The 26,634-nt window shown below is 48.0% G+C and overlaps 1 protein-coding gene across 1 annotated transcript; it reads right to left on the bottom strand.

Moving 5' to 3' along the window:
• Window positions 1-913: 913 nt before the first annotated feature.
• LOC144175826 (flavin-containing monooxygenase 5-like) lies at window positions 914-26,451 on the bottom strand. Its single transcript, XM_077704834.1, has 6 exons — window positions 26,298-26,451; window positions 15,696-15,971; window positions 13,342-13,759; window positions 5,924-6,250; window positions 3,957-4,157; window positions 914-1,690 (listed from the first exon to the last, which is right to left on the bottom strand). The coding sequence occupies exons 2-6, from the start codon at window positions 15,920-15,922 to the stop codon at window positions 1,229-1,231; spliced, it is 1,635 nt and encodes a 544-aa protein (XP_077560960.1). The 5' UTR covers window positions 15,923-15,971; window positions 26,298-26,451; the 3' UTR covers window positions 914-1,228.
• Between the last annotated feature and the right edge of the window lie 183 nt (window positions 26,452-26,634).

Here is a 26,634-nt window from a genome sequence, read left to right as displayed (position 1 = left end):
GGGAGGGTAGAAAAGGCCCAATAGATAACAGGGCAGCAGGTAGAGAAGAAAAGAAGTAAAAAAAAAACAGGCATCATGGAGTCTGTAGGAACAGTTGGACGAACGTCGCATTCTCAGTAGTAGTTTAAATCAGTTCAGTGACGCCGATGTCGTTCAGGTATTAAAACAACGCCACTAGTCCTTTGCGTTGAGCTGAAGGGGTGAGCCATGGACCAAGCAGTACTTTTAGGCTGACTGTTCCTGGGCGTAGGTGCTTGATCTACTGCTTTAAACAGTACCTTGCGGGCATGTAAGCGGAGCACTCTAACAGTACGTGTTCAGGAGTTTTCGGCGATCCGCAGTTATCACAGTAAGGATTCGAGGTGGCGCCAAGCCGAAACAGGTACGTTTTTGTAAGCGCTATATTGAGGCGTAATCGGTGGTACAAAGTTCCTAGTCGGCGCGGAAGTCGCTCTGGCAGCTTAATCCTGAGCTCGGGGTCTATGTAGTGCAAGAACGGTTAATGGTGCTCTGGAAGGAAGCTTATAAAACACATTGTCCTCACGATGATGCCGAAATACTTAGAAAGCACTGAAAAACTACCATCCACCATGTTTGGCTTTAGGCCGCATTTTTCAACTGATGATATCCTTTTACAACTGAAACAAGATATCATGATGCAAGCCAACAGCCACACGCCAAAAGCCATAGTGGCCCTCAACCTAAAGTGAGCATTTGATAATGTCACCCATCACGCTATCTTAGTCAACCTCAATGGTCTACACTGTGGGAACAAGACTTACAACTATGTCCGAGACTTTCTGTAAGGACGAAAAGCCGTTATTAAGATCGGAGACATTGCTTTGGACCCCAAGTCACGGTGAAGTAACTATGGCAAGTAACTACCAAATCAACATGTACTTGTAGAGAGATATGAAGCAAAACTGTTTATTTCAAAGCTTTCAGTTCTGTAAACTCCACGTCGAGAGGGCGATCAAGCTAGAACTTAACAAAATGGTAGCATTCAGAGCCTGGCCACCTATTTCTTGAGGGAGAGAACGATATGTATGGGCACAACTAGGATTGCCCACACCCCTGAATTAGGCTATATTTTTGCAATGGCGAATGCCTGTAGCACTGGAGTTTTGATAGCGTTATCGCATCCAAGACGCCTCATCTTCCACGGTACCTTTCTGCGAGCAGAAAAACTTAATTCACTTGGATGTCTGGTACAGCTCGATCAGCCAAGCTAGAAGCGCAGTTGAAGGCGGGGAAGGAGAAATGCGGCTGCGAGCACGAACAGGAAGGCGAAGGCGTACAGGAACGTCGACTGGGCCTGGCCCTTGCGCTCGAATGAGCAGCTCTGGTCGTTGAGTGGGTACAACACTCTCTGGTGCGATTCGAGGATGGCCTGGCGGGCGCCGTGCCACCGGTGCGGGCCCTCCAGCCGGTACTGGTAGGGCACGGCCGGGCCGAGCAGCACGCGGAACAGCTCGTTGTCGGTGAAGAAGTACTTCAGCAGGTTAGGACGGGCGCCGATCTGGCTGGCGAGTTCATCCATGTAGTTGATCAAGTCCACCTGGATGGTGTGGCGCGGGGAGTCGACGTAGCGCCGTCTCAGGGCCTCATGCCTTTGCTGGATGTCCTGTTGCATGGCCTTTGCCGAGGGCAGGGAGCACCTCTTGGACAGGATTTCGGCCATCCAGCGGCTCTGTACGAACACGTAGAAAAAAACGTGGTTACGCGCGGCGCATTGGCCAATCCTGCCCAATTCACTATCACTCTACAGTGACGAACGGTGGAGACAAGAGAAAAGTTGTCAGACAAAAGGCACATGTAATCTGTGGGGAATGAGAGAGAGAACTCTTTAATGTGGCCTGGAGAGGTCAGCTCTGCTAGCAGCAGTGCTTGCTACGCCAGATGGGGATGATTACAATGAAGTGAAGTGAATGTGAGAGATCGGGAAAGCAGCAATAGAGAGAAAACATCAGTTAAATAAAAATGGCACGCAATGAAGCGCAAGGGAAACACTCGAAATAAAGTTAAGTAAAAGAAAAAAAAATTGAGCGAATGGAGCCCAGGAAGCGCAGAAGCTTTGCATGATGTGTGTGCCCAAATTTGTCGATATTCGAGCATAAACACTGCGTGCGCAGTAGTTTCTGGCGTACACAAAATCCCTCACTGTTTAGACACACCTTTACTGAATGGTAACGCTCCCGTAGCTGGTCAGGGCAAAGACGACGTGATATTTATGCCAATGCGCCAGACATGTTAATATGCCTAGGCGTGTATGCTTCCCTTCTTTGCTTTCGTCTTTACCTGCAAACGCGTCTTTTCGCAGTGATCACGTGATTCGGTAGTCGAAAATAAGAAGACGAGCTCCAAACCCCGGGATACAGCCAAAGAAAGTTCCATTTGAACATGACCTTCAAAGCTCTCATATCTGTAAATGCCCTTGAACGGAAGAAATTCAGGGAAGAAAAAAATTGTACCCGCATCAAATAAACACAGAATTCTATTACTGGTGGCTTCCTGATGCCAGGCTTCGTGATGGGCATTTTCTACCGCATAGGAAGTTATACTTGAAAATCAACCATTTTTAGAGCGAAAAATTAAGAAAGCTAAATAAGTCGGCGCACATTGCCGCACATATACAGCTGGGGCATGAACTTGAAGAGCTGCGCGTATTCCGAGTTCCATATGATATGCAATGCTGGCACAACAGGAGCGTTCCCCCTGCTCACTACTGGTATGCAGCCCCCTGCCGGTAGGGTAAAAAACTTTCGAACTAAATTCGACACGTGTGCGAGGACGAGACCAAGAAGCTGATGCACTTACATAGGAGGTAATATAAATTACATGTAATGAGGAAATATTCATGGGCTTTCACGGCCTCATGCCTATCGGATGTACTTATTCATGTCCGACGAGCTTAAAAACCGCCGTGAACCAACACAAAACGTCCTACAAGCCCATGGATATTTTCTTAACGGCGCAGCTTGCTTATTTCGGAAATGTATAACTTGTCTAATAAAATAAACCAACATTTTGCTTGGTTGACAGGTAGCGCCATTCAGTGCGAACAAACGAAACGACCTGTGCTTTATTTGTTTTATTTAAGTAGAAGAGTCATGCATTCCTAAAATGAGCACACTATGACATTGCGTACATCTCCATAGGCCCGTAAAACGTTTTGTATTAGTGCGTGATGGTTTTTAAGCCCATGGGTCATGACTCCGTAAGCCCAAGGAATGTGATCAGGTGAGCCCCCTTAGGTTTCAACTTTTCCCGAAAGTTCTTGTACAGTCATTACTCCAGTGTGCACGCATCGGGAGCGCCGGCAGGACTTACTCGCTACACCAGTACTACGGCCAGGTTGCTTTTATGGCGGGATTAGTAACGAAGTGTTTACTGATTATCATCGTGGTAGGCCGTTGCCGCCGATCGCTGGGTAGGTATTTCCACGATGGTGAGCGTGATGAGAGCTTCATATCGTCTTCCCGCTGTCCACAAGGCCTGTCCCCTGTATTTTGACCTTTCGCGGTAGGCGCTTTGCTGCGTGGAGCTCAAGAGTGTTAAGCCACAGCTTGCCAGTATCTCACTATTTCTCCAGTCACTAAGGGGTGGAGTCCGCCAGGGATTGTTCATCTCTGCATATCAAGCTTGCCTAGGCGCATCACAGCTCCCATCGCGACTCACCTCCCGTGTGCAACCCGGGGCCAACACTGTATATGTTGTGTTTTCGTGCAGACACGAAATTAGGTAAACCCCTCTACCTGCTTTTCTGTCCACCCTATTCTGCCCTTTATTAGTTAGTGCCGAATTGGATGCCGCTGTACTCCACTAGGACCGGAACGCCCCCTGTTTGTCAAGCCGAATCACAACACGCGGCAAATGACCATGCATAACCGAGCGGATGCCGATGAGCTCGGCTGCACGGGCCGTCGTTTACAAAAGTGCACTATGGAGGTTCGCACCTGCAACTCGGAAACAGGGAATATGGGGCCGACAGGCTGGATGAGTCCGATGATCGCCAAGGTTGGGTGCGGCAGTTGTGGTGGGAAGACGTACTTGTAGAGCTGCACATGGTTGTCCACCACCGGTACCATATCTTTGGGAAGGAAGGGGAACTTGATCTTGTAGCCCGTGGCCAGAATCACGTCGTCCAGCGGTGTCACCTGCGCCGGCACGTCAGGTCAAAATCAATCACCCATCTCGCACACCACTGTGTGCTGTAGGGCAGCCAAGGGGGGATAAAATTCGTTCTAGAATGACCCAGTACAGGTTCACGCTGCGTCACGAAGAAAGGAATGAAGGAAAGGAAGGCAAAAAAACTCACCGTCCATAAAGGAGCCAAACAACACTGACGGTATGCAGAGGCTGTCAAATAATCTCACAAAAAACAAAATCTCTTCAGGGTAGTTGCACAGATGCATGAACGAGGCTCTGATCTCAAAGAGTAGAACACAAGTAGAACACAACTGCGATTCCAGTATTAAGGCGAAAACCCTCCACCTCTGTTTTGTGAAGACCTGAGAGCCTGGAAAAGTGTTGTGAGGTACGCAGAATCGCACGAAAATGAGAGCGTCAGGCGCGAGGTCTGAGCTAGGGTTCACACGCCAAGAAACAGCGGTGTCGGAAAAGAGTCGGTAGAGAGGTCCGAGAAATGGCGATGCAGTCCGCGTGTGGAGGTGGTGGGTAGGCCGCTGCCGCTCATGCCAAACTAGACGCCTTTGCAAGTAAGGGCAACCACCGGTGGAACAGTTGGATCTCATTCATATTCTTTGGAAGTTCTAACTATACCCCGTTCCTGTCGGGCATGCTTTATGCACACTGTCTATGCTATGTTCCGTCACCATCCAGCAACCCCACAAAAAGTGCATTAAAGGTGGAATGGGACGCTATCTGGAAACTGTAACAGGGGGTGGTTAGTGTTACCTTCATAATAGAACATATAAATGGAAACTGAGCTCCGAAGCCTTTGAATTTTTCAATTCGGTCTAAATTATTTCACCAGTTTTCAGCGCTCGTTTTTTCTCGTATGCTGGCAACAACATAAGAGTGAAACATGAAAATGTTTCTGCCACAATTCTCGCATTCTTGTTTCCTTGAAACGTGGGATATATCTAAGTTGGTGGTAATACCTGAAACCGACACTCCTACCTAAAAGCACGCGTTACTCGAACCGATAGATTCTCAAACGGTAAAGCATAGCTGCTAGCAATGAGGTATCCCCTGCGCATACCTATCAGGGTGCCTGATAGGTGACGTAAAACGTCAGCACACAAACGAGACCAGGAAAAAAAACAGGTTAAAAAAAACAAAAGGAAAAGACATGCGAAATGTGACAGCGACGTTTGCAACCAGAAAGCCGTGGCAGCTGTGACAGCACCATCTTTGTATCGCTTGCTCTGTGAAAAGAAACGAATTTTGAGTGGGACAGGAAATAGTGAAAACCTCGCCTTGATTCATTCACACAAGTATGTTTTCTCCATTTTCTTCACTGAACAGTACCTAACTTAGGACGAGAAGTTTAACAAAAAAATCGACACCTTTTCAAAAGAAAGATGGTCAAAACGCGAATCTTTCTCCTACGCAACCTGAGTCAAGTCCGAAATCCAAACTCCTTCGAGTGTGCAGGAATGGCGCGATCGGATAGAAGTAGGCTTCATAACGCGGGAGACACAAGTTCCGGTCAGGCCACTGGAAGCGTTTTCTTAAAGCGCTCGATGTGCCTTCGCTTATCATCGTCACCGTTTTATAACACCAGTTGTTTAAATTTGGTGTTCGTGCAGTGCGTCTTGCGTGACCAACGATGTCATCAGTGAAGTATAGAACGCTCCGATGTAAAATTATTAGTTGTTCCCATCGCGTGTGCCCTGTATCCTCAGTGCTGCAATCGACGCATCAAGAAGCCCGGCACCTCGTGTCGCCCCTGACTCACCTTGTCGTCACCATCGAACAGGACTCCGTCTTCGGTGAACTCGACGATGTTTTTCTTGACGCGCACTTTCCCACTCAGGATGAGGTTGGGCAGCGCGTCGTTGACCGTCGGGTGCTGGGAGCTGTAGCGGTGCTTGGGCTTAAGTCCGTAGGCTTCGTGGTTGAAAGAGGCGTTCAGGATGCCCTCCACAAAGTCGTCGCTCACCGACTGAGGCAAAATTTTCTTCAGGTAATTCTTCAGCCGCGTCGCCAAGAACATGTCAATCGGCATTCCGTTGGGACCAACGCGCTTAGACACCCACGCACCCCTCCGCGTGGACAGGTACACCTGCGTAGTAGCAATTCATGACAGGTTTTTTTCTTATGCGTGTGAAAAACGTGAATAAGGATGCAACTTTGCAGTCATGCCAGAACAGGTATTGCAATGAGTGATTCTGGCAGAACAATCAACAGTTTTGGGGGGTGAAAATTTCCGGGCCCGTGCAATTTGTTTTTTGCCTTGGTAAAAACAGCTAGAGGTAATTTTTATCACATAATGTACAACGGACGGTTGGCTGCATTCTAACATTTGCCCATACGTGATAACGTTCGTGCCTCAAGACAATGTAATGAACATCGTTACTGCCGTCATCATCACTTTAGATGCTGAAGAATCCGCCTCCTCAAAACAGGTTTTCCTGCGGATAATTTCCCCGTTGGGATCTCCACAAGGCTTTGTTGTAAGTTTCCAATAGAACTTCAGCGATTAGCAGAATTTGGTTTGGGGGAAGAGGCCAGTTCAAAATGTCTTTTATAGGGCAGTAGCAGTGGGATTAAAGGGGCAATGAAGATAAAATGCAAGTCTGGTTCAGTCGCAAGATTGCCCCGTTAGAATAACACTGATGCCACTTTAACACTAACTTCACTCAAATACGCTATGTAATCCGGAAAACAGAGAATAACCATGCAACCCACTAGCTCATTTCCCGTACTGCAACCTATGACGTAATATGGGCACTTGTGCGATTGGAGGAGGCTGACAAAAGCAAACGCAAGTTAGGCAGGGCTTATAAGCTTGGAGAACGAGCTATTTGTGCTTAAATATAATGCATATTGCCTTCATACTACTAATAATGGTAAGGAAAACAGTTACGAACGAACACGTAAACATCGAGCCAGTTAGTGCGGCACTTTCTTGGCTGACACAGCCTAACATTGCCGTCGGACGTGTTGGACTTCTTTGACACACCCGGCACGGGGCACCTTGAGTATTCATGGTGAAGGTATTGGCGACACCGCGAATCCCGAGGTCCCGTATTCGCGCTGTATCCTACAGGCGCAAGGAGTGTAAACGTGGAGGGCAGAGGTTGTCATGTTGAACGAGGTAACGTAAGTCTCTTTGCCAGTCGGAGAAAATTGCGCTGTCGAGCTGGAAGCAGGGTGTGAGAATCGTGCTCTTATGCGAGGGAATGGCGTACTCTTCAAGGGAGGTTGATTAGGGTGTGGGAAGAAAAAAAGGCGAGCTAGTGTCTCAAGACGGGTGTTGGAAAAATTTAGATGTGCCTGTTAGGTTACAGGGGATCTTGTTGGCGTCACTAAAATAAATTACAGAACAGTGAGAAAGTGCAAAATCAGGCAGCTTGACGATCGCTTGAACGCGCATAGTTGGTTTCGAACACGGTTCCTTTTGCGGGGAAAAACTCAACACAAGCATTAGGCAAGGTGGCCCAGGGAGGGAGTTTAAGCTTTTAGGGGCAGCGCCGAATTGGGGAAAATAAGGTGGGTCGCGATTAGCTCGAAATTTGGGCCGAAGTCTGCACACGCTCGCGTTGGGCCTAGATACGACACCAGATGCACTCTTTAAGGGTAATATAAATTCTGAGTTGCCTAAGGGTACGCTGGAGTTGTAGAAGTGTATTCCGAAAGCGATGCGATAGTGCGCGGAATCAGGCCATGAGTGATGGCAACTGAGAAGGCGCGGGTTGTAAATGCTGCATAACACCGAGTATACCGGACATAAAGGTGATGTTCGTACAGTCCGGATTCTTTTGTTAGCTAACCATTTGAGGAGATGGAAAAGCTTGGTGATCTGCGTGGGGAGTGCCAGCGGCATTTCTACCGAGCTAGCGTACCCCGAGGACCAGGACAGTATAAACGTGCGGTATATGGGCGCCTGATAAATATACTTGAGGAAGCAAGCGACTGTGCGGCTGCTGCTGACCACCAGGAGATCGGATTTCGAAGGCTAAATCGAGAGGCCGACAGATGCGACGTACTTTTGGAGGACATCGCATTTTCACGGGAGAGTCCTGATCAGTTGTGTTGCTCGAGAAGGAGCTTGGCGTCTAGTAGATCTGAAAGCCAGGCATAAGCAATGGTGAAAAGTGGGAGTGACAATTTGGAGTCCTGAGGGGTACCCAATTCTAGATATAAATGGGCAGAATTAGAGCCATGTGCCTTAAAAACGTTACGGGTGAAGGAAGAAGTGGATGTAGGCATACATTTAAAGATCCGCACTTCGTTTGCCAAGGTGACCGGAATAACAGTGGGCCGAAAATTATCGGCGGGCTTATGAATCTCAACAGCAATTTGATATGGGAAGACGTAAAGGTCGTGGTAAATGTGGATGAGGATGTCCTCAGTGGATATGTTGTGGCGAAATCCAGTTCGCATAAAAGGGGTGGCAGATGTCTAAGAAAGGTGCCATTCAAAGCCCATCAGTGCCCCTCGTTGAAGCAGTTTACCAACACAAGAGGTAAGATAGATGGGGCGAAAGCAATAGGTAGCAGAGATGGGGCAAAGACGGCCGTAAGCCAGATGTGGTCACGGAGCCAAGAGGTCAGAAGGTGGTGTATCGGGAAGGTGGCGTAAGTGTTTATTTTGATTTTGTGTTCAGCATGCGTTGTACGGCGACGAAGTGTGTTGTGTGAAAGGTGAAGTTCTGTTATGCTCCGAGGCTGGTCGAAAACAGACAGAGGAACGTCTTGGAATAAAACCACAGAAGTAGGGTTGTAAATAGAAGTGGGGTACAGGACTTCGCACACGTGCTCAGCTAGAGAGTTGGGATGTTGTGTACAAAGGAGAATGGGGTGAGCCCGATGGACCATTGTCGAAAGTTGAACGAAGTAACGGACAAAGTGCTTTGATCAATTGACTGATTCATTGACTGATTGTGCGGTGTAACACGCCGAAGCTACAACAGGGCTATGAGGCATGCCACAGTGGAGCGTTCCGTGTTAGTTTTGACAACCTTGGGATCTTTAACGTGCGCCAACATTTCGGCACATCGGCGTTTCAGCTTTTCGGCTACATCAGAAAAGCAGCCACAGGGAGCGGAATCGAACTACCGTACTTTGATACTAAGCCTCTTTTGTGTTCGTTGCTGAATTAATAGCGTTACATAAATCGCATCAGTTCGAGCGTGCCAACGAGGAGGTTTATTAGACGGCAGAGACAAAATGGCTGCGGCTTATCTCAGCTAACCTCGGATGTGCAAAGCAAAACCTTCGCTTAGCCTGGTTGAGTCTTGGTTTTCCTTGGTTAACCATTGATTTAGCTGTATTTCCGACCACGTATCATAGCCGTTCGGTTCCGTGCAACGCTCACAGGAGGCTTAGCGAACGCGGCGAACACGGCTTTCATTCACGGCAAACGCACCGTCGCCGGGCGCGAGACGAGTCACATCGCTCGAGACGACCCAGCGCTGCATGCACGGGAAGCTGAGGGGGTGGTCGGCTGCCTCGGTCGTAGCGGCGGCGGCGACCGCTGCTCGTTCTGCGCAGAACGACTGAAAACGTGGCCTTGTGTGCAGCACCGACCACGGGCCCGGCGAATCACGCGATGCGCTTCGAAGGGTGTGTCGCCGGAGGTGTGTCTCCAGTCAAAAGGTCACATTGCGCACCCTCCACGATATCACCGGACGAAAGTAGTAAAGCTTTGCTTTAAAAGCTTGTTTTTTTTTTCACACCGGCATGAGCGAGGCACTGGCACCCATCCGAAAAGTGTAAAAGACGGCGTTGTCTACCGGGGTGGCACATTCGGTGTGAATATCATGAATGCGGCTAAGGGTACCCAGCCATGCCTACGGATTGGTTGGTTGAACTGTGGCGAGCTCTGAATGAAAGTACCAATGCCAGTAGGTAAGAGACACTCGAGAGAGAGAGGTAAGGCGCGGAGGAAAGAAAGGTGCATAGCAAGAATAGAATAAATGGGTGCAACCGACATTCTCCTAAAGGTGCGACAACGAAGGGTTGAGGACCTGTAATCTGGGAAGGTGTCACGTTCGACCGAGCTTCTGAGGCACGTTGTTAATTACGGCGGGATCATTCAGGAGTCAAAACGACCTATATTGATTGGGCGGCTATTGTTCGAGACGTTTAGTTGGCTTTTGAATAACCTAACGCGGGTGGGAGCAGTTGAAGTCCGCCAACAGAATGCGCCTTCTCCTTGGGTGGAGAGTAGACAAAATAAGATGGGAGAGGGAAGTAGTTAGCCATGTGAGAGACGAATATTTTTGTGTGTGGATAGAACTGGTCAGGTTTGATGAGGACGCCATGGAAAAGAAAATGTGGGGTTCTGTGGGAGCTAAGCTCCGCGAAATGTGAATTAGGTGCTCTGCGATAAGCCTGACGAGGTTGAGTTCGAACAGAATTAACTGTAGCTGCAATAACGAACTGTGCACTTGGTAGATGGAGGAGGAGCTCACTGTCCAAGCCTCTGAAATAAATATCAGTTAAAATTCGTGCAACTGCCCAAGAACTTTGCGACTGGGCTCACGATAGCTGATCGCATGCTCCCGCTGTCGAAGTCGGGTCAAGAGCAAACAGTCTTGCTTCTACGTGCAGCCTTGGTGATTGAATGTATAAAGCACCCTGAGCTGCAGGAAAAGGCTGTGTTGATTTTCGACCGCGGGCACTTGGGAGAAGACGAGAAAGAAGTGCGCGGTGCTGGGCTCGCGCTCGTGATTGATCGTAAGAAGAAATAAAAGTGGAATGTGTTCCGAACGGTAGCGTGGCGTCGGGTCTTCTCGAGTTAATATTTCTGGTGCCGTGAAACTCGGGAGAAGACCGGCGTCGTGTCCTGATCGATGGAGAAGCTTCACCGTCAGTGAGGCGCTCTCCGTGGAGCCGTCACGAGGCTGCTCAAGGCAGCCACCAAGCTCTACGAAAGTCCTTCGCCGTCTCCGCATGACCTGCAAGCGGCCATAGACCAGCTGGCAAGTAAAGAACGCTCATTTAAAGAACTTGATGACAAGAGCGGGGAAGCACTCGAAGGAGATGAGTTTGACCAGGTTATTGCCGACGTGAGACAATACCAAGAAAACATGTCATGCGATCAGTCCTGCGGTAGTCCTTGAATGAGCTGCGGACGCCCGGCATAAGAGCTTCCGGCGGAGGAGCTGCAGCGGAACCACAACCAGTTCAACGACAGAGTATGGTGCTCGAAGGCGGTTTCCCTGCAAGCCATCCGAACCCGCCGTCCCACGTCGGCTCTCGTCCATTGACATCGCGGGTTGTCCTGCCGACGCTGTGTTGGTCCGGCTACTCCTCGACACTGGAAGCGCACGAACGTTCGTGCGCAGTGATCTATGTCGTCAGCTGGCCCTACCTGGTTCTGAAATGGAGGGCTTGGCCGTGTTTACGTTTGGAAGCTCGCACCGCCCGAGATCGTACCAGTGCCGGAAGGTGGCGATCACCTTACGCAGCCGCTTCCATTCATGTCCCGTCACCCTCGATGTTCTTGAAGTGCCAGAGGTATGCACGGTGGATGGTCCGCCCTTGAAAACAGAACTCGTAAATCTGCTTAGCGACAGAAATTTGCTCGTTGCCGATGAACCCGAAGAAAGGCACCCACAAACGCCGACTATAAGCGTGTTAGTGGGTTCGGACAACTACTGGAAACTCGTCGGCGGGCGCATCGAGCGCTTTAATGACAGCCTTTGCGCCGTTGATACAGTGTTTGACTGTGTTCTTCAGGGACCGTACGCAAGTAGCGACAACACCCTGGTAAAGAAAAGCAGCACTAGGGCCTTGTTTTTGGCCGCCGTTGAAGGACCCGGCGAAGGTTTCCCGGTACCGGGACCAGGCGATACCTCAGAAATGTGGAGATTGGACGCCATAGGGATAACTGACCCGCCTGATCAGACTAAGACAGAAGACCACGATGCGTTAGTGAAGTTTCGGTGTGGACTGCACAAAGAACGTAGGCCCGTAGTGCCGCTCACGATCGAACCGCCAGGCCTTATGTCCAGCACTAACCGGGTTGTAGGAGAGAGCAGACTTCGACGGCAGCTACAACGCGGTGAACATCACCCGGATATTCTGGAAGAGTACGACGCAGTCATCGGCGAGTATTTCAAGGACGGTCATGTGGAGCAAGTGCTGCAACTCACTGTCCACGGGGACGCAGTTTACTTCCTCCCTGATCACACAGTCGTTAAACGGGAGGCAGTAACACCGAAGGTTCGCATAGTCTTTGATGCCTCGACGCACGAGAAGGACGAGCCATTCCTTATCGACGTGCCAGACAAGGAAGTTAAGATCAGGCTGCAACTGCTGCAGTTACTTCGGCAGTTCAGGCACCATCCTCTCGTCGTGATTTCAGATATCAGGAAGGTGTTTCTACAGATATCGAACTGTCGCGAGGATCGTCAGGCCTTGCGTTTTTGGTATGTTGATCGGTTGCAGTGCAGCGATCATGCCAATCGCGACATAATTGGATGGCGCATGATGAGGGTGCCGTTTGGGGCCTCTTTAAGCCCGCTTCTTCTGCCAACTACCTTGCAGCTTCACTTCTAAACGTGGAAGGACCGGTATCCACAATATCAGCTGGCCTACCGAGATCCTTTTACGTCAACGACCCTGTCATCGGCGCATCTTTAGAGAGGGAAGTGCTAGAGCTGTGCGAGGCAGACATCACTCTTATAGAGCCAGCATGAAACTTCGAAAGTGGTGATCGAACTCCAACATACTGAATGACCGTTTCTCCGTGGACTGAGTTTCTCTTCAGAAGGTTGGAGAAAGCAGGCTAACTTCGAGGATACTTGGGTTGAACTGGGATTACATGACGGACGACGTAATACTTCGGACTGAAATCGCGTCTTCCTAAAATTTGAAGCATTCCCTGGAAGAAATTGCGTGAAGCGCTACCCCGAGATTCTCCTGCCTGCGGACAGCGAATCAGACGCGCCGTTAAGCGGCTCTGCCTTTTGGGATCGACCGTGGCGGCGGGAGGACGTTGATTTTCGACCGCGGGAAAAGACGCGTGCGCGGGCATTTGGGAGAAGACCAGAAAGAAGTGCGCGGTGCTGGCGCGAGCTCGTGCTTGATCGTAAGGAGAAATAAAAATGGAATGTGTTCCGAACGGTAGCGCGGAGTCGGGTCTTCTCGAGTTAATAGGCTACAAAAATAGGAAAGAAGCAAGCTTTAGAGAACCCCATACCTCGGATGCCACGTAGCTTACGTCGACGACTGCATCGACGCCAGAGTTGCCGATGCCCACAACGGCGACCCGGCGGTCTCGGAAACTGTCGGCGTTTTTGATACTGTGCGTGTGCACTATGTTGCCGCGGAACTTCTCCTGCCCCTTGAAGGTGGGCACGTTTGGGTACACGTGGTGCCCCACACAGACGGCCACGGCATCGAACTTCTCCCGCCGCTCGCTGTTCGTGTCGAGGTCCCGCACGAGAACCTCCCAGCGGCCCGTCTTCTCGTAGTCGGCGCTGGGTTCAGCCTGCACCACATCGTGTCTCGTCTTCACGAGCGGTGTCACGCCGAAGGTGTCGGCGTAGCTTCGGAAGTAGGACACCATCTTGGAGTGGTGCATGTAGTTCGGATAGTCCTTGGGTGGCGGGAAGTCACTGCGCAAAGAGGCACCGATCAAACACGTATACCAGCGGGATTTTTATCACGGATGTGCATATGGCGTGGTAAACACATGAACTAGAGTACACTCGACTCTCCATAATTCGAAGTCGCCTGACTGGAATTTTCAATTAGAAGTTATGTGGCGATCCCGGCAATTTTACATGGAATTAAACGGAAAAAAAATTGCTGGGTAATTTGAAGCTAAAACCAATTACACCGGTTAATTAGAAGGTATGTCAAATAAAAAGCATCAAGATGATCGTCAGTTTTCCATAAATTGAAAATTTTGAAGAGCGAAAACAGCGCCGCGTTCCATATTGATGTAGGCGCCATTGAAACCCATATAGCGCACCGTTGATAAAGCAGCAGACCAGTTGAGACTCGCTCCACCATTCCGCATCTCTCTCGTTTGAGGTCATCAGCCATTTTTGTTTTGTGCACAGCGTCGTGTGAGCACTTTGTGTGGCGTACGCTTCAATTTCAGTTATTCGTATTGACTATCAGGTGAGCCGGTGTCGTGTGCTCGAATTGGCAACGAAAGTCGAGATTCTGAACAAAACAAAAAGGGGGGACGTATTGCGGACTAAGAACAGTGCTGTTCTTGTTCTTTTTGTTGCTTTGGACTTTTGCCTAATTCGAAGTGTTTTTCAGTCCCGCTGGACTTCGTAATAACTGGAGTCCACAGCATATTGATTAGGGTGGATTCACTGTGATAGCATATGCTCCAGTATAAAAATGTGGGTTATGGCGTGCCCTGTGTTTCCGCGGGCTCTGTGCCGCTGATGGGATTCACATGCTTATATACCTGGGTTACGGATATCACGCGAAAATATGTACATTTAGTGCTACTCACTAGGATCAGGCGCCAAAGCTTTTGATCCCCACGCTGTTACGTAGGCGCGGTGCTGCTAAAGCAGAACCGGCATTAAAATTTACCATTATACGTAATGTCCTAGGACAACTTCAGTCCAATACTGCGAATACGTTCATTCGAGATTGTCTGCCTCCTCAGTTTGTTTAAATGCCGGGATATTCAGTCCAATACTCAGAATACGTCCATTCGAGATTGTCTGCCTCCTCAGTTTGTTTAAATGCCGGGATATTCAGTCCAATACTGAGAATACGTCCATTCGAGATTGTCTGCCTCCTCAGTTTGTTTAAATGCTGGGATAGACTCGCTGAACTGCAACTTGCTGCTCTAAACTCGTGTGCGAGGTCCGGGTAGTGTCCCTGTCATTTTGCAATCATTTTCTTCGGCGCAAACTGTGACACCCACAGTTGTTTACCAGTTGCCATACTCAAGCGCGGTCGCTGAGGCAAAACCTTGCAGTTGCGATAGCGTGTTTGACAAACCTAGCCGCCTAGACGGACCCCCACTTTGGCTATCTCCTGGTTTGCTTTGTAACACCCCTCCTATTCTTATAACTGCCAATAGGGCGTTCTTGTTCGGCCTCAGTGGCCTTGGGTAGGGTCGGGGGTCTTCACATGAATGGCGTAGATTTGCTTTCCAGTTCGCCTGTATTGTTATTACGGAGAAACGAGTAAATACTATTCTGCAGCATGTTCTCTTGGGTCAATTCTTCTGCAGAACGTTCTGTTGAGAATAAGGCTAGTTTATATTATTTTCTTCGGTTTAGTATACCAGCACGTTTATTAGTTCTACATTTCTTCTAATACGACGCGAAAAGGAGAATCACTCGATGTGCGTCAAGGTGGTCAGGATCGTCATTTACACGTTCCGGTAAAGGATTCTTCATGGTCGCATTATCGTTGAATCTGTGAACAGGTCATTGCTTCCAATATTCGACCAGTCCGTTTATTAGCCCCCCCACTTCCCCGTGTTCAGGTTCCAGCCATTTTGTGTACCCCACTTGTCGTAATTAAAAATGCTACACTGCAAGAGCTGCAAGCGTTGTAGCCAGCGTATACCTGAAGGCACTCATCTCCTTGCTCGTGTTGATGGTGGTGGTGCGCATGACCGAGGCCTGCCCGTCGACGTTGTCCTCGTGGTAGGCCCACAGGCCCCCGATGTGCGCGGACCGCTCGTACAGCACCACGTCGAAACCATAGTCGAGCATCTGGTGTGCGCACGCCAGGCCGCTTGACCCGGCCCCCACAACGCACACACGACGCCGGGAGGCATTCAACATCGACATGGCTGTTGCTTGCTTGTGCTCAGTCGCCACCGAAGATCTGCACCGACCTCTGCAAAGTAACAAGGATTCTGATGGCACAAACTCTGCGTGACACGTTCTGCTGAGGGCGAGGTACCATTTCCGTCCCGGTGACTGCGCGAATACCCTAGTGCCCGAACTTTTTAAGCCTGTTTATTAACATTTCGTACTAAAGCGAAGATCTCTGTGCCTCAAGGACGGCGAACGCCGCCCCAAAACGCACTGCGGGAAACCCAACTTTCTCTGACGACGTTAATGATCGTGGGTGAAGTGAACGATCGTTGAAAAGCGAAACTTTCTCTGGTCAAAAGCCAATGTCTTCAAAGTTCAACGTCAGAGTCCAAAATCCAAGTCGTTGCACCAGAGAAGCAATGCAGGAAGCACAACTTCCACAATGGCCTTTCACATAGACACAGCAAGTGCCACAAGAGAGAAAAAGCGCTTCCCGTGGTCGGTATGGAACCTGGGTACTGAAATTCGAAACAGCGCGAAAAGACGGGACAAGGAAACGACGACACAAGGCCCTGTCGTCGTTTCCTTGTCCCGTCTTTTCGCGCTGTTTCGAATTTCAGTATGCACCACCAACTAGCCCAAAACCACCGTTCTTACGGAACCTGGGTCTCTCGCGTTACGGAAGCCGACGTCTATCAGATTGCCCCATAGCGACACGGTCAAAGCAGTTTGGTTAGTTGAATCTGACTTTGACTCAGATTCCGTGGGAGGCAGCTTCGCGTTTTAACCATATTTCTCTTAAGAACTGGGCTGTGAATTTTTTTGGTAAGCAAGAAAATAGTGCTCTCCAGGGTGCAGAGAAGGGTTTTAGCTGGAAATTGTTTCCTTCCTTTTTGACAGTCGATTTCCCGAAGTGCCTTCACGAACCCTTTCTGTATATCTTTTTTCTAGGTGAGACTCAAATTCCTGCATTTTGCATGGCTTTTCTCGGTTCGGAGGAAGTGCAAAAGGTAAGAAGTGGCGGCTACTTTTATGATGCAGGCGAAGAGCAAGAACGCGCGTCTGTACGGGATTGCGGCACACGTTAAAGATCTCCAAGTGGCCAGAATTACTCCGGCGCCCTCCACTACGCTGCGCCGGTGCGTTAAACCCTACGATCAATGAAACAATCAATAAATCAAGTGTTAGGAGTGCAAGTTCGGCTATTGGTTAAGTTGAGTCGCCATTCTTTTAGTGGCACTGGTTGCGTGTTTTTCTTTTTGTTAAAAAGATTATGCTCATTGAGTTTTTTTTTTATTCAGAGCTTGTGTTCTTGGGTAAAGTCAGGGGCTCATGAGGCGTGGACTCAATCTCCAGTTAGACCCTCCAACTCTTCCCATCCGCCTGCTGCAACGGTTCCAGCCACCCCACCTCCCGTTCCAGGATCCAGTTGGGGCTACGGCGGTAGGCGGTATAGCAGTCCGTGATTCCTCTCAAGACGCTGGGTGCCGGTATACTATCAGCTACCATAACGTCTTTCCAGCTTTCGCAACCTTAGGGAACTCTAAGGACAAGATGAATCGCGCCCCACAAGCAACAAGCTACGAAGCTTTGCGAAGACGCATTCAACATCAACCACATGACTGAAACAGCGCTGGCTGGAGAAACGTCGCCCCAAAAGCATCTCTATTGCGTTCTCTAACATTTTAATAATGAATGTCACTGGAGTTGCCCGTAAAAGAGGCCAAACATGAGTGTTTGCGACCGACAAAAATCCCAGGCCATCTACACTAATGTGAAACCTGGGGAGGGGCGAAGGATTAGGGTTATGTGTATTCCTGGCGCCTTGGCGTTTTTTCCTACGGAGATGAAACCGTTGGCGAGTCGAAGTGTACAGGTATGCTTAAGGCACGAAACGTTCTAGCGCGAGGCACAAACGTGCGTCCCGGTGTTTTAGTACCGTGACTACATGAGACGACGACATGGGACGCCGACAACCCGAGCCACTAAGGAGCTTCACCACTAAACAAGCTGCCAGGACATGCGTGTTCCGCACTTAACGTAATATGCGCGGCCCCGCCGTTGCGCCGATAGGAACTGAGTTGCGATAGGAACTGAGCTCAGTTACTAACTCCAGACGATGATTCTGCCCTCACTATTGACATCGCGCCACTTATAGGGTTTTTTCAAAACTCTTGGGGGTGGGGGAACGTGCTGCATGCGAGATAAGCTATATGCCGACACCGGCCTATCTAGAGGAGACCCTATTCGTTTCGGTTTGCCCTCGCACCCGAGCCCGCACCCGTTCCCACCCGTCTCGGTTTGCACTCGCACCCTCGCACCCGATGTACACTTTTTTGCAGGTCAAAGGAATTTTATTGACAACGCTTGAAACGCAGTGCGTGTAGCGTTTTTTTTTTCTTTTTTCACACACACTCTTTTTTCGTTTTTCGTTTAGACATTAACGTGCACAGTTTTGGCTAACTTACATGGAGCTGAAAAAACCATTTTTACATTGTAACGGTCAGCTAATTTTTTTAATGTTGTGCCCCACTCTGTGGATGTAAGGCATGACGTACGGATTGTTACGTTTACCTTTCTTCAGTTCCTTTTTGTTAGATGCTCGCGTGTTTTTTCTTGCAAAAGTGATTCGCATACACTACTGATAAAAAATGAAAGGTAACCTGCTAACCAGTGTTGTACACGTTCCTCTAAAACAGGAAGGGAAGCTCGTTCGTCGTTTCTTCCCAATTTTGAAACGAGTTCCCGTTAAAAGTTCCTATATTGAGAAAGGAGCTGATCCAATTACACTGCGAACATTGTAACGTGTCGTTACATTAACGTGACATTTGATTTTTGAAATTAAAATATAGTGTCGGATAATCCCGAGGCGAAATAACGGGAGCAACCTAACACTCAATCTAACTACGTATATTGTACGAATATGAACACCAGCGGTAACAGATTATCTGGGGATAAAAAATAAAAAAACGAAACGTTCCTAGACGTTTTTTAAACAGCACCGGACGTATTCCAGACATGCCTCAGTCCAACTGTAATGCTGACCTATAACAAATGCAACACATGTGGCGCTTTCCACTTGGGTCTTCAAATGCGCAGTCAGGATACTGCGTTTCAGATGTGCAAATAGAAATTTGCTCACATGCACAAACATAAATGTCTTGCTCAAGAAACCGCATCGAAAGGAACAATACATACGCGCCTAATGAATGCTGGTTCAATATTACAGTATGAGTGCAAAAAAATCTCTAGAACACATTTGCTCAACTTAGAAGAGTCCTTTGTTTGAACTCAGCAAGAGTTGCATCTCAATGTTGGTGTAGGACAGAAGAACCCGTTTTTTCATCAACACTTCCTTGGCTATGCTGAAGAGTTTTACTTGAGCATCAGTTAGTTCAGCCCCTCAGGCTCAGGAGACGCCTCCGCATGTGCTGACAGGCGTGCGCTAGCATGCAACCCGCGCTCTCCACGGACAGTGGTTGTTTTGTTCATATTTTGTTTGATGGCTGTTAAAGCACTATGGTGCCGTGCCCACATCTTTGACCGTTGTCGTGTGCTTCTTAGGTTTTAGCACGCGCGAGCATCAGAGCCAGTGCGTCAACAAAAGAGCTGCAGAGTGTTACTCTGCCGAATTGAGATTCCATGTACGCCTTTTTGTCGCAGACTTGTCTCCTGTTACTTTATGCTATTCATTTTCCATGCAATAATAAGTTTCTAAGTTTGGCCTCCGTCTTTTCGTCGTCGGAACGGAGGAGCTCTGCGCACGGCAGCAGCCACCAGCTACGCTACAGGGACTCGACTCCCCATCGGTGCCCGGCTAAAGCACTGGTCAGAACCGGTCCGTAACAATACACCACAGTCGTCGCACGGCTATGATGCTAAGGAAAGGTGGCGCAATAACTCCCATCAAAATTCGAAGAAACCAATCGTCAAAGCAAACCTGGCTCATCACGAAACCGTAAGTCCTCTCTGAGAAAGTTTATGGCGGCGTGTTCGAGCGCCATGACCGTGCCGCGGGGCGATAAAACGCTGGCAGCCCTCGGGGTGGTTGCTGTTGCGCATAAGATCAGATATCTCCCGCCTCGCTTTGAGCAGCAGCGGCAATGTTTCAAGAATCCGAGGCTGAGAACTTGACGCCTTCATTTTACACGTGGTTAGAACAACGCTTGCGACCCAGCAGACACGTCTCGTACATACCCTTCGGCTGGCTCGGCTGCCTGTAGAGAACACGCGTGCGATAGACACTGTGCAGTCACGTCTTCACCTGCTCGGCTTGCACATTACACTCTTATGTAGCAACGAAAGCTCGCAGCAGAAGATGAATCAAAGAAGCGCCAGAGCACCTGTCCCATGCGCATCTACAGCCGACGTAGCGACATGGCCGTGCGCACCCACTGCAGCCTGCCAGACAGGCGGCGGCCCGGTACGTGGTTATTCTTCCGCCTTCGAAATTGGGCAACTTATAGGAAGATAAACACAGTAGTGGCCTGTGGCTTTTTGTAGTAGCTCCATCCTTAGCTAAAGCCTTGGAATAAAAACATCCAAATACTAGCGATGCAACGTTTACAGAAGTAACGACGTACCCTCTGCCATTCATTCGTAAACGTAACGAGTTACCGTTACAGTTACACACACTCTTAATGGAACAGTGGCGTTCCTCTGTGGCTCCTAAAATGAATTATTTCAGGAACGCCGTTTCGTCCAACAGTGCTCCTGACTGACGGCGTGACACTTGAACTTTGAAGCTTTCAGACTGTGCTGGAATGACTTAGAAATAGCAGAGTGACAACAGCTCATAACGATGGCCCTTTCGACTGGGCGAGAGAAGTTGTCCAGCATTATATTTCAGCCTCTAGTGGACTTAATTTCACCCACAACATTCCACAGCACAACCGTCTGCAATTTTTAGGCTTAAACCTGAGAATCTCAAGTAGTCACATTTGCTTCCAACATGAGCCAAGGCGACAGAAGGACTTTTGCGATTCGACAGTGCACATTCAAAGTTCGTCAAAAGGGGCATCGTTATGAATTGTTGTAACTCTACTATTTCAAAGTATTGCCAGCACAAACAGTCTGAAAGCTTCAAAGATCAAGTGTCACGCCTTCAGTTAGCAAATTCCCCTTCATTCTTTATGAGTAGTGTATGCGAATCACTTTTGCAAAAAACCAATTGCGAGCATTTAATAAAAAGGAACGCAAGGAAAGGAATGAAAAATCCGCACGTCGTGCCTTACATCTACAGACTGCGGCACAACATTAAAAAATCACCCAGCCGTTACAATGCAAAAATGGTTTTTTCAGCTCCACGTAAGTCAGCCAAAACTGTGCCCGTTAGTGTCTAAACGAATAAAGAGTGTGTGCGTGAAAAAAGACAAAAAACGTTGCACGCAATGCGTTTCAAGCGTAGTCTACAAAATTTATTTAACCTGCAAAAAAGTACACATCGGTCAACCTGGCCGCTGTTTTAATGACAGGACGCGGGAGCACAATCTTTCTGTTAAAAATAAATCGGCGGGAATCTGGCTATGCTTGCAAAACCTGCGGCTGTGTTCCATAGTTTGAAGATGCCGAGTTCCTAGCAGGAGATAAAAATCAAACAGAGAGAGAAATTATTAAAACCTACAGAATGAGAGAATATGGGGATGATTGCGTCAGCTCGCCCTCGGAAACCCTCCTACCGACAGAGTGAACCTTCGTAGAAGGTCACGTTTAAAGGAACTTGAATTATTTTCGGAATTTTTACGCTTTCGTTAAAAGTTGGAAACGCACCCTCAGTTTTGGTAACCCCTTCCATTCTTGATCCCCTGTTATTTTTTTAGTGGTTTTATGCCTTTTGGCTATGATTTTATGCTTTTATTCTTACATCTTCTCTTTAAGATTTGACACGTGTTGATTTTAAAAGCCGTGTGTAGCATCAAAGTTTGATCTGTTTTCGGTTCTCATAAGTCTTGAAAACGCAACCTCTGTGTTGTTCATCACTTCGATTCTCCCGCTCCTGTTGTCATTTTATTCTTAGTGGTTTCATGCAATTTTGGCGCTGATTTTACTCTTTCATCTTTGATTTTAAGTGCGACACGTGTTGATTTTGGAAGACGTGTACACTGTTTTAGTTGGATGTGTTATCTGGTGCGTACTGCTTGGTTACGTAGTTTTGTAGAACTGTTTTGTTTGTTGTATTTGACATGTGATTCTTGTTACGCCGAATTGGATGGTGCGGCTGTTGATAGGATTGGGGGTGGTACAGGTGCGAGCTGTATATTTGTCTGTTGTTATTTCATGCAAAATAAAGTTGGAATTTGCGCTCGTCTTGTCCTCTCTATCTTCGTCCTCGTCTTTTGCGCAAACATTCCTTCGTATGTCATGAACCAACTAGCCAGCAATCAAGTCCTACGACGTTTTGGCTTTATTTTGTCCGAAATATCCGTTATTCATATACCGTAGTTATTTGCGTAATGATCCCACTCGCGTAATGATCGCACCCCTGAAGTTCGTGGTCAAAATATGACTTTTTTTATTTCCCGCGCAATGATAGCTCCCTGAACTTGCGGCAGCCATATGTCGTTGTGTGCCACGTCTAGACGACGATGGTCCTGCTTACGTTAGTTTGGTCATCTTTCAAACGGACATGGCTGCGTTATTGTCGCGGACTTGATGATATTAGCGATATCGGCAAGCATGCATGAGTTCATTATTGGTACGGAAGAAACTCTCACTAAATGCACTTAATGTACTTACAAAACATAAAAAAACGCACTCGGCTTGCTGCGTCGGCAGCCGTGTCTTGATGTCCCACACTGTGACAGCAGCAGCCACTTGGTCGACCTGTTCTCACCTCACAGCAAACTCGTTCCGGCGCGTTCTGTAATTCCGTAATTCCGGCGCGTTCCGTAATGAAAACACTGCATTTTGCATCACTCGGTGGTCATTAGATGGTCAGTGGAGTTTTTGTTACGCTTTTATTTGTTATGTTTATTATGTTCATGAGACGTATTGTAAACATTCTGACCTGCAACTTGCATTTTCGGCGCTGAAACTTTTTCCGAAAAAATTTACCTCGCGTAATGATCGCACCTCTAACTTCGCATCGTATTTTTGGAAAAAAAAAAGTGCGATCATTACGCGAGTAAATACGGTACATTACTCCTATGCCACAACTGACGGTTCCTCGAGAAGGCCCTGAACATCCAGAAAGTCCGAATTTTTAGGAGTTCCGAAAAACTGCCGGCTAGTGTATTCCGGCTCGAGTAGGACTTGCTTGACTCTGATGATGCCTGGGTAGCCTCCCTGGAGGCCGTGTAAGACTGTAGCAGTGTACACTCAATGTGGAGCTTCGACGTAATGTGGAGCTTCGACAATGTCGCTATGTGGCTTCGACGTAAGTCCGTGATACGAACAAAATTTTGGCGTACTAAACGCCCTCCAGACGTAGGCTTCCTTGAGGGCAGAGGACGAGCTTGAAGTCGACGCGGAGGCAGCGGCGGGGGACGTTTCTCCGATGAGATGGCTGCAGGCGTTAGACCCTGCGGTGGGCCTACTGCTATAGCTTGCCCCTCGGCCGCTGGCGTTTAGTTTTCGTGATGACTCCAACTAAGTATTGGTGATTTTTGGTTGCTGAACCTTGCTTCGTGACATCGTGTGCAATGTTCTTGTCTGGCAGTGAATGCCTGAGGCGGCTGCAGGGCCTTCTTCAATGCTCTATAAGCCTTGCCTATGAGGGCGTGCGGTGAACCTACCGGCGAAGCATGGAGGGATAGTCGAGGCGCACTATTTGAGAGTTACGCAGATGGGTTCTATCTTTTTGCAATCTGGTACATCTTCTATTAAACGAGGCAGTACCCGCGAAGCATGGGGCTGGAGTTGATATTATCAGTGCCAAAAAAACCTTTCAAAACACTCCAGAACTTTCGAGCGGTTGATAGAAGTCAAAGACAAAGGGTTTATCATAAACAGAAGTTCGCAGTACATAGTTAAGTTATACAGAACAAGGCCATAATTTAGAAACTGTCACGGAACCGCTTATAAAAATACATGTTCGTGAATTATTGAAGTTCAGCGTTCAGAGAAAATTATAGTCAAAATAACTTATTTAACACAAGCGTATTTACTTCTTCATTGGAAATACCACTGAAAACACTGGGTTGATAACTAACGAAAGTCCGTCAAGATAAAGTTAGGTAAAGCCCTAGACCGATAGTCCCTAACAAAAACAGAATAAAATTCGAATCAATATTATCTTTTAAGCATAGCCCGAGGCAGACGAATAACACTTTGATTTGAACGGGAGATGAGGGTAAGTCAACGGGTTCAATGAATTCGCCGGAAACTGACGCGGATAATTATTTACTATCATTGCTCCACTTAGACGAGCAACTACAGTACATAGTGCCAAATTTATTAATTTATTCCATGAAATGGAGCTTCAACGTTGTTTGACAGAATGTACTGTCGAATTATTGATGGCGGAGATCAACGCACCGAAGGTACACGTGGGCTATGTGGCGCGCCGTAGTGAAAGGCGCCGGATTAATTTTGACCACCTGGGGATTTTTAGGCGCGCCGAAAATTCGACAGATGGGTGTTTTCGCCTCTCGCGTCCACAAGAAAAGCAGCTACCGCGGCCAGCACGGAAAATGCGTTCTTGGGCTCAGCAGAACAATGGCGGATTATGAGAAATGGGCAGCTGGCTTGCGTATTTATTCAAAATGTAGGCAGGAATAAATTACCATTAGCCGAAAGGTTAATCGACTCGTGGCTTAAAATCGTCAAAACAAAAGAAGCACGACTTCAGAAAGTAGGACAGTAATACGCTGGACACGTGAAAATGCAAACTCTATGCATGGTAGCACCTGTAAAATTATGGTTGGTCTCCACTGTTGCTGAGAGGCGAGCCAAGCACGGACACGATGTGATTTTCTAAAGGCTAGATTTTGGATTTTTTGGAATTACCTGAGACTGCTCCAGCATACTACAGGGTTACCACAAGGTCCTAGGTGCTACAACGACTCACTGCAGTCCTAGTTACTACAAGGACTTATACAATAAATAATGTGAATGGGAGACAAAAATTATAAAAGCGTGAAATCTGCGGAATCAAATAGGTTGGAGCATCGTTGTTGACAAGTCTGGCATATCTCATTTTCTTTAAGCAGCGGAGATGTTGTACAAGCAGTAAGTTCGCCGTTGCAGGAAAAAATACCAAGAAAATGCCGAGAGCTGTGAGCCCGTGCCTAACGACGACCGTCGAGCGTCCGAGACACGCGTAGTGGCTTTAGCAAAAGTAAACCGGCAAAAACCGCAAGCTTCCCTGAATATTTTTTTATTTTCAGCAGCATATAGATAATATTTGAAGTGTAGTTTAAGACCTTAACTTATTGAACAGTTGGTCCTGTTACAGAAGGCTGTGCAATATAATTCCAAGGACTCCAAGTGGTGGCCTAATAAATACAGTTAAATTTAAGGAAGTTGGTTTTTGACGGATTAATTTGTAACACTTGTTAGCACACCAATACCTATATTGTTCAAGTTATTGTGTTATTTTGTGAGTAGCGTCATCACACGTTTGCCTCAAGTGAATGTGTCTTCACAAGAGTCATTTGGAAGAAGAAAGGCAGTTTGGTAAATGCCTAAGGTATAATAGAAATAACACTTCCCTTAGAATACAGTCTTGCGGCACTCCCTCGATTGAAATAGCAGGATCAGAGTAAATGCCAGAAATGGAGGTAACCTTAATCCTATCAGCCAATTAGAATATCAGAAATCGCAAAGGTGGATTAGTAACGCCAATAGCTTCTAGTAACCCGAAAATAACTTTATCTTTAATTGTGTCAAACGCCTTCATTAGATCTACAACTATAGGTCCTGGGTAACATCCATTGTCAATGTCACTTGAACAGCACTGACATAAGCCAAATCGGCCAAGGGAGATCTCATCACATTTGCTCAGGTATTATTAAGAGGTACAAGACTAAGTTCATTAATTACTTGATGGAGCTAAGGCAAACCGCATATAGACCTTTAGTTCGGCATTAGGCTCGGTCACTTTGATTTTTCTTAACTTCTATCGGTAGTACCGTTGTCGGACATCTTCTTTATCCGATTAGGGTTAATGGCATGGCAATGAAATGTCATTTAGGGCTCAATAGGGAGACCTCTCGGAAAGGCAGATTTGCGGCTCATCACACGCCTCGAGCAAAAGAAGAGAGAAGTAAACGGTCCGGACGACAGAGAAATGATGAATCATGGGGAAAATCGTTAGCTCTCCGACGACAAATGGCGGTGGCAGAGGATACAGTAGCTGCGTAATTATAAGAGGTCGGAGACATTCAGTGGAGCCCGCATGCTGTACGAAGGGCATTCGCAATGTACGCCTTTCAGCAATTGACGCAGCTGCTGCACGCAAACGCACCTGGCCTGCCGACGTTCGCCGGGGATGGTTTCGCAGCTGATGATGTGCGGGGGACCAGTGCAGCTGGACCGGGCACGGAGCGTTGCTCTTGTGGGACCCTGAAATGCACAGGCAAAAAGCGCACCTGGCACCCCGGAGACACGCGTATATATACAGGTCTGCCGACTTGGCGATAGCGGGAGGGGCGGTTATCTATGGGGGAGGGAATGGGCTTCCCCGATCCTGAGCCGCTGATTATTAGTTTCGTTTTGAGCACGCGTACTGCGGGTCACGCGAGTACGATTATTGCATCAGACGCAGTTGAACCTGAGCGGCATGTTGAGCTTCGCACAACTCA

This window comes from Haemaphysalis longicornis, unplaced genomic scaffold (genome assembly GCF_048455015.1).
Source record: "Haemaphysalis longicornis isolate Haplotype H1 unplaced genomic scaffold, Haemaphysalis longicornis Haplotype H1 scaffold_3, whole genome shotgun sequence".
Taxonomy (NCBI): Eukaryota; Metazoa; Arthropoda; class Arachnida; order Ixodida; family Ixodidae; genus Haemaphysalis; species Haemaphysalis longicornis.
This window is presented reverse-complemented; position numbering and strand designations above follow the sequence as displayed.